The sequence below is a fragment of the Phaseolus vulgaris genome, chromosome 7, assembly GCF_000499845.2.
Source record: "Phaseolus vulgaris cultivar G19833 chromosome 7, P. vulgaris v2.0, whole genome shotgun sequence".
Lineage (NCBI taxonomy): Eukaryota > Viridiplantae > Streptophyta > Magnoliopsida > Fabales > Fabaceae > Phaseolus > Phaseolus vulgaris.
Window position 1 is genome coordinate 31,040,107 of NC_023753.2, and position 17,496 is coordinate 31,057,602.

At 32.6% G+C, this 17,496-nt stretch overlaps 2 protein-coding genes and 1 long non-coding RNA gene across 3 annotated transcripts; 2 read left to right on the forward strand and 1 right to left on the reverse strand.

Annotated features, from left to right (window-relative positions):
- Positions 1–6,643: 6,643 nt before the first annotated feature.
- LOC137829954 (uncharacterized) lies at positions 6,644–8,188 on the reverse strand. The gene is made up of 3 exons (XR_011084118.1): positions 7,640–8,188; positions 7,207–7,494; positions 6,644–6,942 (listed from the first exon to the last, which is right to left on the reverse strand). It is a non-coding gene; the product is annotated as an uncharacterized lncRNA (long non-coding RNA).
- Positions 8,189–8,624: 436 nt separating this feature from the next.
- On the forward strand, positions 8,625–9,489 carry LOC137829953 (uncharacterized). Its single transcript, XM_068636995.1, has one exon. It carries the CDS (start codon positions 8,767–8,769, stop codon positions 9,217–9,219), a length of 453 nt encoding a protein of 150 aa, XP_068493096.1. The 5' UTR covers positions 8,625–8,766; the 3' UTR covers positions 9,220–9,489.
- A 5,195-nt stretch (positions 9,490–14,684) lies between these two features.
- LOC137829955 (uncharacterized) lies at positions 14,685–15,798 on the forward strand. The gene is made up of 2 exons (XM_068636996.1): positions 14,685–14,735; positions 14,866–15,798. Exons 1-2 carry the CDS (start codon positions 14,733–14,735, stop codon positions 15,691–15,693), a joined length of 831 nt encoding a protein of 276 aa, XP_068493097.1. The 5' UTR covers positions 14,685–14,732; the 3' UTR covers positions 15,694–15,798.
- The last annotated feature ends 1,698 nt before the right edge of the window (positions 15,799–17,496 follow it).

Sequence of the window (17,496 nt, forward strand, 5' to 3'; positions counted from 1 at the left end):
AATACAAAAAAATTAGAGGCTTATTCAGTATTTTAGGATATTTATGCAAAACGTGTTTTAATATTTGTTTTTTACATGTACAAATTGCTTCTATATAAACCAGAGGAAATATGATATTAATTTGTAAGTTTAATAAATTTATTTTAATAAAATATTTGTATTATTACTTTTTATATTTGATATGTAATGTATAATTTGAATGAAAACATAAGTTAAAAATGCATATTAAAATGTAAAGAATGATAATGTTTATTTTGGTAGTTGCAAAGTGGGAAAAGGTTTGAATGTGTTGAGCTGGTTTCCATTAAACCGTGGTCAACTACACTTCACACACACCTTCCATCACACTCCTCAATTTATTACAATACAATTATAATAAATTCATCACTTTTTTTATTCAACTCATTCAAATTGCATTAAACCATTTTTTTTATTGCTCAAATTGTTTTTATCAATTTAATCTCTAAATTTATTATACTGGTTTGAAATAACGTTGTTACACATGCTATTAATATATATTTTTGTGAAACAACAAATATATTTAAAATCTCAATAATATAAGTATTACCCTAAAAGTATAAGTACTGTAGAGGATTCCTCTTCTATTGTCTTGTTTTTCTGTGGATTTGGTACGATTCCTGAGAGCGAGAGGGGTATATCTGTAAAAATGTTTATAGACACTTAAGTTAGTTTATGTGTATTTTTAATTAATAAATATTATTAAATATAATCTTATATCTGTGAAAGATTAACTAATTTATCAAGTTATCATGAGTTTTTTATACATGAATTGGATTGGTATGATTTACATGTCCTAATAATAATTATTATTGTTTAATTTGTTTGATTAGTAAAATTATCATTTATTGTTTTAAATTCTTAACATGTTGATATGATTTGCATGTGCTACAAATTATTATTGCTTAATTTATTTGATTAATAAATTTATTAATTATTATTTTAGATTCGTGTATTTAAATATGTGATTAGAAATAAATTTTAAGTCTAATTTAATTTTTAAAAAATTAATTTATAAATTAAAATTTATATTTATTTTTAATTTACATCATATTTCTCACGCCGATTTTTATCGACTCGTGCTTAATACTAAATATATATAAGTAGTCTGAAAACGTGTAATTTGATAAATTTAATAAAATATTTTTATCTAATATTATATTAAAAAATAAATTTTATATAAGTATACTTTAGGGTAAAAAAAATATAAAAATTGGTATTATTTTATTAGTCAAATTTTCCTAAGTTTAGAATCATAGGAGCATAACTTTAACTTTTTAGGAAAGTTTGTCTAACATGGGTATATTATACCCAAAAGATGCTACATGGTAAAAATAGAACAAAGTTGAAAATATACTATAATAGCCACCACTTATTTTCAATTGATTAGATGTTAGATGCCATGATTAAACTAATACCATTCTTCAAAAACAAAACACAAATTAACACATGTAATCGAGGGAGAGAAAGTTAATACACGTGCATCCAATTCCAACCATAAACTCTAATAAATTATAATATCAATTTTAAATTTGTTCTTTAATATATAGTAAAACTTATTAAATTTAATAAGGTCTATTATCGGTAACTTTTTACACACTATTAATTTAATTTTATAACATCACACGTTTTCAAATTAATCTTATGCACATGTTTAAGTAACATAAGTACAAGATTGCATATGAAAGGACATTGATTTGTCACATTGAAAGATAATGATGACGATGATCAAGTGTGTGATGGGATTTTAGTTAGAAAATTAAATTGAGTTAAAGCTAAAAAAAATTTAAAAAAATATTGTAAAATTAAATTAAATTAAAATTTATAATAAATTTTATTATTAACTCTACTGAAGAAAAAAGGGTCCAAGATTGACACATGAATGAAAACTGAAAAAAATAGTTTAGTATTTCAAATAAAAATTCAAACTTACCCTAAATGACCAATAGCTTTTGGCTTTGGCGCAATTAATAAGTGGCTACTTTTTCATAATTCACATTAGATTTATCAATAATCATCTTAGAAAACTTTTAAAATAAAAAAGAAAGTGAGAGAGATTCTGATGTGAATTTTGAATTTGGTCACGTGATATCTGTGCTGGTCAAAATAAAATATCTAAGTCCATGGTTTCTTATGCAGCCACTGCCTCACTTTATTATAAAAATAATTTCCAGAAAAGTTAATTAAATCACAAAGTTATAAACTATAGAAAATAAAATTAATATAATGGTAGTAGCATTTTAAGGATATAAAACTAACTTTTCCTCCATTACTTGGTATGTTCTAATTACTTTATGACACATTTTTTCAAAAATAATAGATTTAATTTGAAAATTATAATTATATTGTGTTTTAATATAATATTAGATCATTCATTGATGATAGATTATAAAGTTAGTTGGATTTGGATGGGTTAGGGTTAGAATTATGATATAGTATATTAATTAGTAACATAGTGAGAGAGTTACTAGGTGGAGAAATAGGGTAGGGTACCCATAATTATTGGGCCATGTAGGGTACTCATATATTCTCTCTCCTCTTTGAAGATGATTCATGCACATTGACCAAAAATGAAGAAAGAAGAAGATAAAAAACAAGATGACACATGCATTCCTATCAGAAAAAAAAGAGTTCATTTATTTGTTTATTTAAATACAATTACTTAAATATGCAATAAGTTTTTTAATAAAGGTTTAAATACATTTTAAATATTTCTTTATAAATATAGACTTGTTTAGGTTTTGCTCTTTATATCTTTAGATTACATTCTTACCATTACCTATGAATAATTTAAATTTAATATAAAATATTTAAGGTAATACAAACTATTTTCAATTAAAATAAATATATTTTTATGCTATATTTCAAATAAGTCATATATTTATTATTTCCTATAAATAAACAACTATTTATAATTTATTTAAAAAATATTATAAACAATGGTTTTTATATTATTTTTTCATAAAAGATTAAATAATGTATTGCCTTTATTTTTTATTTTTCACAACATAATAAATTATATATATATATATATATATATATTCCGTTTTATATGCAAAGAGAAAGCATTAGTAACATGTTATTTTATATGTAAATTTTTTTTTTATCTTTATGAGAATAAAAAAGCTAATAATTGTTAATTTATATTACATATAACTTTCAATGTCATAAAAATAACTTTTAAAAAAATGAAAGGCGTTTAATAATTTTTTTTTTAATCTTTGAATATAAATAACCGATGTGAAATATTAAAAAATAATTATATTACAGTCAAGTAAAAATCATACTAAAAATAATATATCCTTGTTGATGATTTATTATAAATTATAAAAGTAAATTATATGTAATTATCATATTTTTTATAAAATAATAAATATATCATTCAACTATAATCTTACTCTATTAAATAAAAATTAACTTTAAAGATAAAATATAATTCATTATTTGATTAAATTAAATATTATTTTATTAAAAAAAAATATTAGTATCGAGAGTATTTTCTGTTAGTATAAATTTATAAATTAATTTTTAAATTAATATCTAATAAACTATCAATTTTATAATTTAAATAAATTAGTAGCTAAAATATTGGTAGTTAATTATATATAATTTAAAATTAGTTTGTAAATTTTTATTAATTAGAAAAATTACTTTAATGCCAATAATGTTTTAATCTATAAAATAAAATCTAATTTAGTCAATATAATAAATAATTATTTTTGTTTTTAAAATTACTTTTTATTTAACAATTATATTGCAGTGTTAAAATTAGTTAAATCATCTTATATTTAAATATTACTTTACTACTTTAAATTTTTTATTAATATTTTAATCTGAAAAACAGTCTAACTATTTTAAATTTAGATATTATTATAATATTTAAATTATTATAAAATAAAGATATTCTTAAAATAATAAATGTATCACCTAGCTTAATTACATTCTTAAAAATGGTGAAATTGTCTTAAATTTAAATATTTTTTTGCATCATTTTAATAATTTTGATTAATATTTCCTTCTTGAAAATAGTCAAATTATTTTAAATTTTAATCATTTTTCTAAATTAATAGTTATTTTGGATGACTAGTACAAATCAGACTTATTTCACATTTAATTTTAAAAATATAGAAGCATGGAAAATTTTGTGAGTGATGGTCAAATCTTAATATATATAAAACAATTGTTTATACTCTCTCCTATATTAGTATTTATATGTTATATACATATACAATTCTTTTCAAGTTATTTTCATAACTATCTTTACGAAAACTCTTTGGACGAAACTTATTTATTTTAAATTATTCTAATCCATACATATATATACCATTTTTGATTTGTTTCTACAAAAAGTTTGATTGTTTATCTAATATTCAACCCACTTCCAACGTGTTCCTATATAATATATGAAAAAATAACAAAATTAACAATGTTTATTTTATTATTCTTAGATGCATCCTAAATAACTTGTTTATATAAAAAAAATAAAAATACTAATGATAAGTACGCAATCTCATAATTGATATTAAAATCAAACTCACGAGTTTAATTCACAAAATAACATTTAATGTTTAACAAAGTTTAACTCATAAAATAACATTTGGTGAAGAAAAAGTTGCTGGAAGATGCATAAATTATCATGTGTTGATCATGTCACAACACTTAGTTGTAATGTTTTAAAACTCCCATTAAATTAAATTTAAGATCATGAGTATTATTTTTCACTATCCTAACTTTCATAAATAAAGTAGTTTGAAAATTATAAATAAGATTGGAATCATAAATTAGTCTAACTTAATATGTTACAAATTATATATAAGAACAAATCCTCCAACGGTTTAACAAAATTTCAGCACTTTGATAAATTTGATGTTTGTTCCACCTTCACTGGGATTAACATCTCTTTTCTTGAAGAAGTTTAGTTGAGATATTTTCATTTCACAAAAGTTCCTTTATCCCTTTTGAGGTGTCATTTTTCTAACACGTGAGTTAGTTAACTTTGAGGTAACAATTCTGGTATGTATTTTTTTTTATATATCTTTTCAGCATAACAAACCACAAACAAACAGTCCCTTAAGTATGAATGTGCTTTTCTGTTGCTTGTAGAAGATGTTCAATGATTTCATTCTGCAGTGTATGTATATAATTGTTATGCAGTATGCATGTATATCCTTATGATGTTGAATGTATGCATATATCATCCATAGTTTGGTTCTTCATGCGATAACATGCATAGTGTACACATAAAATTTACATTACTTATTATCATCACCAAAATTATACGACTCGTCCAAATTTTAACATATATGTTATAACGTAATTGAATTTAAAAATTAACAAAAATATAATTGGAATTGGTTTATCATATTTACTATATTAGTAGTGTACTATATTTTTTTTAAAATAACATATTTAGTATCTTGTCTCTTTATAGTAAAAGTTTTCTATTTACCATCTTAGTCATTAACCTAACAAAATCATACATCATAATATAGTATTACATATAATTAATCATTTGCTAATTTTATTTGTTTAATTTAATTATATTTATATATGCATGAGATTTCTTAATATTTTTTAATGCAACAATGTAGTCTTTTCTGTTTAATTATGAATAATTCTACTAATAAACAATTGTTGTCATTTTTTATTTCTATATAGTGGTGAATTTATAACGACTATTTTTCATTAAAAAAATATAATACAATCTCTCAAGGATTTTCAAATAGTTAATATTTTTTGGAAAAAATAATTACAGAAATTAAAAACATAAATGTAAATAGCAACAAAAGATTCAACAAAAAAGAAGAAGTTAGAAGTGTCTTAAAAAGAATAACTATAATAGGAACAAAATTTGAATACAATATAAACTCTACAAATTTATGAAAATTAGGTTTTGAACTATTGATGGCATAATTCAAGATTGGTTTGCATAAAAGATTAGATCTAAACTTTGATGTGATTATTTTACTAAAAAAACTGATTCATCAAAGGGATAACCTTATTAACATTTGTTTTGTCCATTAGGAAGGAGTAAGTAGTGATCACTTTCCAAAATATTAATAACAAATTCTAATCACTTTGATCAAACAACATGAGTCTATCATTATTTACATAAACTCAAATTAGGATTTTATTAACATTTCAACCTAATTATGCATTCTATACTGGTTAAAGAAGTTGACTATCAAAATCATATACCATAAGTCAAAAGCCTCATACAGGTAATGCTTCATATTTAAGCTCTATTTTTTAATCCTAGTCGTACCATCAACATGTTAATTTGTGTTTTAATAAGCATTTAGATTACTTTCAGAAAGAAAACTATGTTTAAAAGATGTTTATCATGTTATTTTAGAATTTTCATTAAATTTAGTTTCTAAGGGTTTTTTGGGTGAACGAAATTTGTATGGCTACGCGTCTAGTGCTGAATAGTATTTTACTTAAACGTGTTTAGATAGTTGATTAAAAGTTATATTCAAACATACGATTTGCTTATTTCAGAGTTATTAGATAAACTTTATTTTAATTTATTTAATGTAAAATTGTAAACAAAACTAAAATATATATTTAAATTAGTTATAATTAAAAAAGAAGTACTTTAGAATGAATATTACGCTAAGACAGATTAACATGGCAAAACAAGAAAACAGGATTTCTTTTAATAAAACAGAAATTTATACATAGATAACCTATTGCAGGAAAGTGAAACAGGGTAACATATAAAAATCATACCCGCTGAATAAAAGTTTCAGAGTTTGATCAGCATAAAAGCAAAATCTCTCCAGCATCTGAACTTTGGGCATGATACATAGTCCGAAACAGTGCAGCCAACCAATTTAGATAAACCTTTGCATCATCACCAAATTATCTGCTACTTTAAATTCATCAGCTTCATGGGAAACAATCATATCCACCAGCCTTTGCCTGAAATCCAAGGATTTAAACTAAAAAAAATAATAAAACACTTATGGAAGTTCATGACATTAGTTACTAACAGTCTCGTGGCAAACTCTGGGATTAAATCACAGGATAATAGCCCCCAAAACTCAATTACCAGTTCCCTTAAATTCTGAGAGAGGAGAAAAGATAGAACAGAAGTGACTATCTGTGATTCAGTATGCTATTTGCTGAATATTCTGCGTGCCATGATAGTGGATGAACCAGGAAGTGCTGGTCTATGGTCATTACCTGCAGAAGGGATAAAATTATGCCAAGTCCTTGAGTTCCATGCTCTAGGTTCTACAGTTCCAGATCCCACCTTTGAATAAGAGTACATAAGTTTCACTATTCATCTGAAAAATAAAAAACTAACACAACAGAAAATAGTGCTAAGAAATGACTCCACCAGCCATCATAACAAGAGACAACTGACAAGTAAAGAAGCCGAATTCCTGTGCGGGGCAGTATATAAACAGATCAAAATGACCTGTATGTAATAAAAAATCAAAATAATCTGCATGCCTCCCGAACTGAAAACTGCCACAACAAAATTTTGAAGGTTTAAATCAGTCAAAATTTGTCCAGTTTTATTTGAACCTAAGTGTGATAATGAATACAGATCTCTCTGCATTTCCAACATTCTATCTAATCAACAGAAAGAAGGGTTTTATAAGATAGTCACCGAAATAAAACTAGGGTTGTTCAAGTAAGATAGATTATACGCTTCACCAAACAAGGTTAATAGACGTGATATGATAACTTCTCGATTATCTGTCTGAAGCAATATTTTGAGGGAATTCATTTTCCAGACCCTATTATTCATATGTCACTCAGCATGCATCTTCTGCACAGAGTAGCACGAAATCCAACCAACCAGAGAGGTTTATCTTCTCCTCATCACTAGTGGTGAACGATTTTTTTTTTTAATCTAAACATTCAAACGAATAAAACTTGAATCCAGAACGGTTGGTTTTACTGCAAAATCAATCAGTGAGTGAGCAAAACAAGTAATTTCAAATGAGAAAACTCTTTACCTTCTCGTGTCTCATGCAATTCAATTGAATAGCAATTACATTCTTGAGACCCGGACCCAACCAATCAATCAAACCATTCTAACAATTCATCAATTAACAAAAAATTAATAAAATAACAAAACAATTAGTCACCCTCCTTCCGTTGAACCAATCGCCGTCCGCCGCCGCCGCGGCGGAAGGGAGAGCAAATGCAATCTGAACCAATCCTCGGCGCCATGAAAAGCTTAAAAGGGGGAAAATTTTCATCTTCACTTTGGGCAGATAATAATAAAACGGGAGGGTAATTGAGTAATTTAGGTCAAAATGTGGCAGTTTAGTAATAAGCGGAAGTTCAGAAGGGCAATTAGAGAGAAGCATCCCTATAAATAACGAGGTCCCTTCCGCGCAGCGCATTCTCTTCTTCTCACACTTTTCTCTTACAATCTCTCTCTCTATCTCTATTCTCTTTCTCTCTCTTCTTCTCTATTCTCTCTCTACCTCATCTCTTATTTTGTTTTTATTAAATCTTTGATAATTGCCAGATTCCGGCCACAAGTTTCTGTCCTCCCTCTCTCTCTCCCATCACATCGTCTTCACCATAGCGTGCCCCATCCGTTTCGTGTCAATTTACCCTTTTACCCCTCTAGTTTCCGTATTTACCATTTTACCCCTCACTTTTCACCCGAAGATAGATAACATAATTACCGTTCTTTTTCATTATTTGAAAACAAAACTATTTGTGTCAGTTTTGTTTCGAGGGTGGTTTGGTAGTGACGTGGCATGCGGATAGAGAGCCATGAATACCAAAACGATGCGTCTCCCCCCTCGTCGTGTGTTGACACCTACCAATAAGCGCAAAGAGAGAGATGACCCATTTGACAGGCCCAAGCCCATACCCCCACCACCCACCACCAAAATACTCAAGCCCGATAGGCCCGTCGAGCCGATCACCGCCACCAGCAAAGCCGCCTTCGAGGAGCCCAAGCCCTCCAACCAACTCTTAGCGGGCTACCTGGCCCACGAGTTCCTCACCAAGGGGACCCTACTAGGCCAGCCGTGGGCCCCACCCAAAGGAAAGTCGACGGAGGACGGCGACGAGGAAGCAGAACCCACGGCGGCCGCGCCGTGCCAGAGGACGGAGGAGGAGCGGGAAAGGTACGCCGAAGTGGCGAGTTTGTTGAAGGGTGGTGGGACCCAGCTCCCCGGCGTGGTGAACCCCACCCAACTCGCCCGTTTCTTGCACTTGTGATCTAACGCAAAAAAAAAAAACCACTGGGAGAGTCCTTTAGGACACGTGGAACGATCCCATTCGCTCTCCCTCGTTTTGTTCCTCTCGAGACAAAACGAAATCGGGGAGAGAAATTTCTCCCTCCATCACTCTTTCTTTTTTTTCTTTTTTCCTCTTTTTTAATCTGAGACAGATGGAAAAGGAAAATTTTCTGATGCATGCAACTTGTATGTATGTCATCCTCTTGATGTATGCGTTCTCATGCAAAATACATGCTTTTCATTTCAACCATTTCTTTTGTTTCCTCTGTTTTATTACTACTCCCTCTGCTGAACAAATCTTCATGTTTATCTAATTATCTTACTTTCGTTTCATTAGATTATTGTTATAAGTAAAATTAATTAGACTCTGTTTAGCCATTGCTGATTCATAGTTGATTGAAGTAACGCGCGTGCCACATTTTTAACGCCCATATATAATGCTTCTAATAACGAAGAAAAACATGCTTATGGAGTTTCTGTTATGTCTCATTTAAATGTGCAAGAAAGATTATGGGTTTGTGGGGTTTTATTCTTGAATTGTTTCTCGCACTTACACAAAGATTGTTTCATCATTATTAGTATGATGGTAAAATCATAATGGCTTTGGTGCATTGGTAATTTCAAGTGCTTACGTGTTAGTTATGCTTTCCAATTTTCTTATCTTCTCATTCTTGATTTTTATAACTGCTTTTCACTGATACTTAATTCTTACCCCCATTCAATCTGTTCTGTATATGTGCTACAAACAAGTTTGTGTTTGATTTGGATAAACTCAACTCAATCTCCAAATCTAATTTCAACCAAATTGAATGCATTGAATTCTGAAACTACTAAATCAGTTTTGTTGTTCTTCCCCAGTTAGATTAGGGTTTAGACAAATTCCATTTGCTATAAACTAATTTTTAATTCAAGCCTTTACATAATATAAATCTGACTTGAACTGAAGTTCTTTTTGTTCATAGTAATTGGTTTGAACTGGTGCAGAATTATTTTTAAATGGGTTCTGTGATAAAAGAAGAACGAGATCGCTTTTAAAATAAATTTAGCTTTGAAAACCCAGTAATTGTTTCAATTTTATAACTACACTTTAGTTTTTTGTTATAATTTTGAATAAATTAAATCTCTTTCACACCCTTGAAAAGACGAGCATATTTTCTTATCTTAATTCTTATTACAATTAGAGTTGAATAGCTATTCACTGTTAGTATTAAAAAAAATACAAGGTTTATCAACAAGAAAATCACGTTTCAATGTGACTTTTAACATAATTATTATACAAATTATCAAATAAAAGCCATTAATTAGCACTGTTGAACATAAACTAGGGTATTTTGGAATTTTCTCTATGTTGTCTTTGAGATATGAGAAGATTCTTTCCTTGTCTTCTTATTTTTTATTTTTCATTTTTTTAAACTTTTAATATAGTTGCTTAGGTTAATTTTGAATTTTTTTATATGGATTTGATCTAGTCTTCCAATTTCTTTTTAGTTTTATACTAAATTTCATATCATAGAAAACGTTGTATAACACGAGTTTTATATTAGAAAAAAATAAGTCATTAATTAATCATATATAATAAATCATAATTGGATAATATCTAAACGATTATTATACTATCCTAGGTTTCATGAAAGATCTTTTATCAATTTTGCTAATAATTATATTTATGGTAGTGATCTGAAAAACTAATTTATATTATTCCAATTAAGAATATAAAGATGGATAAAAAAAGAATACAAGAGTATAAAAAAACACTTTTCGAGTCCCCTTTAAGTTTTATATTTTGTCTAAAAAGAAAAAGAAAATGTGTATTTAATACAATGAAAAAAGATTATGTAAAAAAGTGTATGTAATAAAGTTTGAGAAACAAAAATATGTAAAATATATATATATATATACATATATATATACATATATATATATACACATATATATTGGTTCATCTTCAATTATTGAGACCAGAACCTGTTCTTAGAATCACCAAGTTTCAGTGTTATAATTGTGTTAGTTGTATCTTTTTCTAAATTATTACTAGTTTGACCAAATTGTTCTTCTGCATTCAACATTTTACATAGAAATAGGAATTGAAACTCTAGTTTAATCACTGAACTGTTAATTCTATACAGAAATACGATGGTGCATTGTGAAGAATTTGATTAATTTGGAGCTTTTGAGACATTTATACAATTCGTTTCTTAATTATTGTAATTTTAACCTTATATTGTGAAGCTATAACTGGATTTGTGTTCATTAGTGATTAGTCATGAAAGGTTTCTTCATTTTTTGCAATGGATATTTGTATTTGATGGAACATTTCCAATCTAAAATAAGATAAAGTTATAACGGTCGTATATGCATCACTATCCTATAAATATAATAAATGCTTTTGGATTCTGTTACAAAAAAAATGCTACGGATTCAAATAGGTAAATTAATGCAATAATAGGTAGCCAAAAGAAGGTACAAGAATAATTAAACAACTGTTTTCTTTTTACGCGAATTTTAAAAAGAAATTCGTATTGAACGTGTTTCTCGTTTCTCGTTTTTCGCTTTCTCTTATCTTCTTCTCCTTCTCTTACAAATAATACTTGGTCATTATTAAAAGTGCCCTAACAAATTTTTTGACATGTTTTTCAGCAAAAACAGATTGAGGATTCATTTTCCAATTTTAGAAAAATACCTTTGCATTGATTTTTTAAAATGAAGATGAAAATAATAAGATAAAAATGAAGTTGGTTTACTCATAAGAAAACGTAAAATTTTGTCATGTAACTTTTCAATTGTTTTTTTATTATTATATCCTTCATCTTCTCCATTTTTATTTTATTTTTATTTTGTTTCTATATTTATACATGTTTTATAAATTTGAAGGCTAGGTTAATTATCGATTCATTCAATATATTTGATCCTGCCTGTTGACCAAAACGTTGGAACTTGCCTCGTCAAACTTGGATCGACGTGTGCACCGCTTCAACCTCCGTCCTCCGCCAAGATCCACCTCAAGAACCTGCAAAAGAACAGAGCGGTGCCGCTGCGGCCGATCGCACTCCAACGCCCAAGTCAGTGACCGAACCACCAAATACTAGGAACAACACTCAAGAACTCTCAAAGAGCCGTGCAATGTTCTCTCTCACAGTATACTCTAGAAACTCGCAAGCGTAAAGAAGACAATCTGAACGTGCGTACCTCAAAAGTTCGTTGGGAAACCCTTATATACCTGGCCACTTTCTCTCTCCTGGCAGTTACAGACCTGGACATGTGGCTCACATCCAACTGTACACGTGCCATCATCTAGAGCCTCCTTGACTTGGGCGCTGCTTCTAACTCTCATTTGGCTAAGTTACTTATGCATGGTATTGCCCAGTGCATCGTTGTCCTGGAGTGCGATCTCTACTGGGATTGGCGAGTTAGGGTGCCTTCTTATACACCTTCCCTGTGGTCTCGCCGGCCGCCTTCATAATCTGTACCACCTTCATCTTCGGCGATGTGCTTGCTCCGGCGATCTCTAATCACTTGGTCGCCTGAGTTCATATCTGGCAACTTCGTCCTCAACTTGGTGACCGCCGGTTCTGGTGTGCTGGAGATCGGAGCACGCCAACTTAATAACTGGCGACTACACGAGCCCCCCGATCTCCTTCCCTTCTGCCAACCTGGCGTCCTCTCAACACGCCTATACAATAGCTTGATGCCACGTCATTACTTCCGACTACCAGGGCGGTACAATATTTATACTTTTTGAAAAGTTCAAAAGAGAATTAAACGACTCCTTCGATGAGATTTTAAATAAATTGGAGCTTGCATTTATTGCATTTGTAGCTGTATGGATATTGGGGACTGAGTAATGTTGATCCACGTCGATACAAGGTGTCTACTTCACTTTCGGTTGTCCTATTCTTCAAGTCTCCTACTTCCTCGCGTGCCTCGGTCGGCCGGCGGGGTACCTGCGATTGTGCTCCGACGCTCAAGTCAGCGATCTTTTCAAGTGAGAACTCTTGATGGTATGAAAAACGTACCTTTTTTCCTTTTTCCCTTCCCTTTTGTAAGTTCACCTGGGCTTGGGCCAATGGGGCCAAGCGGTTGATGGCTCGCGACGTGTTTTGTGGTCCCTGGGTCGTGTTAGATGGTTTCCTGGGATCTAGGGGGTGTTCCCGAAAATCCAGGGAGTGCTCACGTGTGTTTGCTGCTCAGCGGGAATTGTAACCGTTAATTCCACGTGTAACCATGTTCCTCGCTTAATTAAATAATTAAATTCGAACCACTCGGTCGTCCGGTGTCGACCGATACACTTGCCCCCCAGGCTCGAGGTCGTGGAAGGACGAAGAGTCGTATAAGACGCAGGGGGTTTTCGAGACAATGCTTGATAGCTGACACCATTAAATGCGTGGCAAAGATGTGACGCATGGCAGAGCTGCCGTTTGGGGATGCTGTCACATCTAGATGGATTGAACGATGAGGATTATGTGTCGTTTCATATGCCAAGTGTGTTTGATCGTTAGATTAGATTCGATCTAACGATGCTAGACGAATGTAGGGGTTTTGCTTCCCACCTCTTTGCCTATAAATAGCGCGTCATTTGCAAAGTTGAGGGTTTTTCCGTTTCTCTTGCTCTGAGTTTCGCATTGCTTGTTTCGTTTGCCAAGTGCTGAGTTTGTTGCCGGTGTCCTCTTCTTCATTCAAGGTTAGTCATGCCTTCCTCTGAGGGGTCTTCGAGTGTTGTAGGTTCGTCTTTGACTCGCGATGCGAGTCAGGCATCGGACGACCCAAGTTACGATTGGGTCGATCCTGCCGTCCTTCGAATTCCCAGTAAAATAAAGTCCTCTGATAAATTAGATGAATTTCTTGCTGCCCATAAAAACTTTCTAACACCAGATTGTCCGGCCGAGGCGCTATATGTCGATATATGTGGTATAACCGACCGTGTGTGTCACGGCCGGGAGAATGCTCCGCACGACTTTTTCTTTGTGTATAGCACTTTGTTTTCCCATTTGCATGTAAGTTTACCTTTTGATGATTTTACCATGAGTATCCTTCGGATTCTCAACGTCGCACCGACACAATTGCACCCTAACTCATGGGCCATTTTACAAGCCTTTCGAGTTATTTGTCAGATATTTGGCCTTACGCCGACCACCGAATCATTTTTGTATTATTACAACACTTACCCGAGTACCCCAGTAGGTTGGTTGTCGTTGTCTAGTCGTCCGGGGAATGTACGTTTTGCTGCTTTTACTACTTCTTATAAGAACTTTAAGGACTACTTTTTTAAAGTGTTTGTCGAACCGGACGGCCAGGATCTATTCTATAACGCCGATGGGAGCACAAAATTTCCATTCCATTGGACGGAGAATCCTACCTCCCTTGACCATCGGTTTTGGGAATCTTTGTCTCCCATCGACCAAGAAATTTTGATGGTTGTGAATCAACTACCGTGTAGACTTCCTACGCGGGAACTGATAGCCCTTTATGGGTCGTCCAAGCAGTGGGCGGACCTAAATGGTGAGCACCTTCTTCTTGTGGTCGTTCGATTAACAGCGTATTTGTTTCTTACCTTTGTGTTTATTTTGCATATATTGTTGTGAGCATGGATCCAAGTTTGAAAAAGTACATGAATAGTTTGAAAATGCAGGCTAATAAGAGTAAGATAGCCACCATCGCTGGGATTGTCCCGCGTTCGACCAAGCAGGAGGTCGTTCCGGTGGAGGCTGTTCCTGCTCCTGCCCAAGGTAAGAAGAGGGGGCGGCCTGCTAAAGTGCCTCGTACGGAAGCTCAATCTTCGTCGGGCAGTCCTGTTAGCTTGTTGGTGTCATCCGTCAGGGTGGCCCCTACAATGCAGTTTGACTTGCGTGAGGATGAGGAAATTTTTGCCAATATTCCTACTTTGGATATGGTCGAAGAGACGGTCGAGCTACAATGTCGTGCGGCCGTGGCGACCAGGGCCCTTGGGGACGAGTTAAGGAGAGTGAAGACGGTATCGATTCCTAAATTGAAGTCTCAGCTTAGTGAACCGACTGTCTCACTGAAGGATGCTTTGAAGGTCGTGGATGAGGCCCGGACTGATGCTCAATTGGCCAGGAAAGAGCAAGAGGCTTTAAAGATTACTCTAAATGAAGTAGTGGCCGGGCGAGCGGATGCCATTAAGGAGCAGGAAAGACTGGCTGCGGAGAAGGAATCGCTGACTGCTCAAATTGAACAACTTCAAGGGTTTATGTTGAGTATCAACGAGCAGTCCTTCAGGCAGGGGGTTCGGCAGGTCGCCTTTTTCCACGGGGTGCCGGATGACGACGAGCGATATGATTCAAATATGGACGTCGTAGATGGTCAGCTGATGCCACTCGAGGACGAAGAGGCCGAAGAGAATGAACAAACTGCTGATCCAATGGCTGAGGCGTCTCAGGGAGATGGTGTTGTACGACCGGAGGAGTCTACCAATCCTGACACTATTAACATTGTTTGAATATATTATTACCTGGACCCGGGATGTGGGCAAAGGACAAGTTCGTTTGAACATCTTTTATTGTTTGACCATCGTTTCGTATTGTTAATGTTAGTACGGATTTATGTTAAAAAAATGTTTCTGTCGTTAGGTAAATAGTATATGTATAACGAACGGTTTCTTAATAGCGGATTATTGATTTCTGACCGAAAATTTGATAAATAACGTCCGTTATAGTATGTATAACTAGTCATATGTTCTGACCGAACGAAATGTTAATTAATAATTGAATTATTAATTTTTGGCTAAAGTTGGTAGATAACGTTTGAGTTATAACTCAACCTTAGTTATATATTCCTATCAAACGAACGCTTAATTGATTCGAATAACGTTTGTTAAAATTCAGATAACCCTAGTTACATGTTTCGACTGATTGATTCAGATAATGTTTAAATTATAATTCAGATAATCCTAGTTATATGTTCCGGCCGAACGAACGATTAATTGAATCAAATAACGTTTGTTATAATTCAGATAACCTTAGTTACATGTTCCGACCGAACGGTTAATTGATTCAGATAACTTTTTAAGTTATAATTCAGATAACCTTAGTTATATGTTCCGACCGAACGAACGGTTAATTGATTCAGATAACTTTTTAAGTTATAATTCAGATAACCTTAATTACATGTTCCGACCGAACGAACGGTTAATTGATTCAGATAACTTTTTAAGTTATAATTCAGATAACCTTAGTTACATGTTCCGACCGAACGAACGGTTAATTAATAACTAATAATTGTTAATTTCTGACCAAAGTTGGTAATTTAAAGTGTCTCGTTAAAACCTTCTTGGTAGAAAACCCTCCTTAGGGATAAAACAACCGAGCGAGGAAATAGTGCACTGAGTTCATTCATCAACTGTAATAGAATTTGAGATGCGTGGCATTCCACGTTCTCGGTATAAATTTTCCTGACAAATATTCTAAGTAATATGCTCCTCCTGTTGCTGTGTCGGAAATGCGGAATGGTCCTTCCCAGTTACTTGAAAACTTTCCGCCGTCCTTCCGAGCGTCGCTACGCATGCGCCAAACTAAATCTCCCTTCTGATAGTTTCGTGGTTTCACTTTCGAGTTATATCTTTGCGCTGCCCGTATTTTGCATGCTTCTTCTCTTATCCTGCATTTGTCTCTTAATTCATTGATCAGGTCAAGGCCGACTAGTAGACTTTCTTTGTTCAAATCTAAGTCTAATGTCTGTCGGCGTAGTGAAGGTTCGCCGATCTCGACCGGAATCATGGCTTTTGTGCCGTACGTCAGGCTGTAAGGCGTTTCCTGAGTCGTTGACTGGGGGGTACAACGATAGGCCCATAGAACTTCTAACAATTCTTCAGTCCAATTTCCCTTGGACGGGCTGAGTCTCTTCTTCAATTCATTGAGAATAACTTTGTTGGCGGCTTTCGCCTGACCGTTGGTTTGAGGGTGTTCGACCGAACTTGTGATGTGTCTGATGTGGAGTTTCTCATAGAATTCAGCTAGCCCTCGGTCGGTGAATTGTCGACCGTTATCTGTGATAATGATCTGAGGTAGGCCGAACCTGCAGACAATGTTTTCCATACAAAGCTTTGTACGTTACGGGCGGTGATGGCTGTTAATGGTTCGGCCTCAATCCATTTGGTAAAAAAATCTATGCCAACCAATACGAACTTGCATTGTCCTTTTCCGGGTGTGAAAGGTCCGATAATATCCATTCCCCACTTCACAAATGGCCAGGGGGATAGGATGTAGTGCAGGTGTTCTGGTTTTTGGTGCGACAAGGTGCCCAA

Bases quoted from the DNA above. Each gene is read 5' to 3' on its own strand.
- LOC137829953 (XM_068636995.1), top strand. From the start codon at position 8,767: ATGAATACCAAAACGATGCGTCTCCCCCCTCGTCGTGTGTTGACACCT.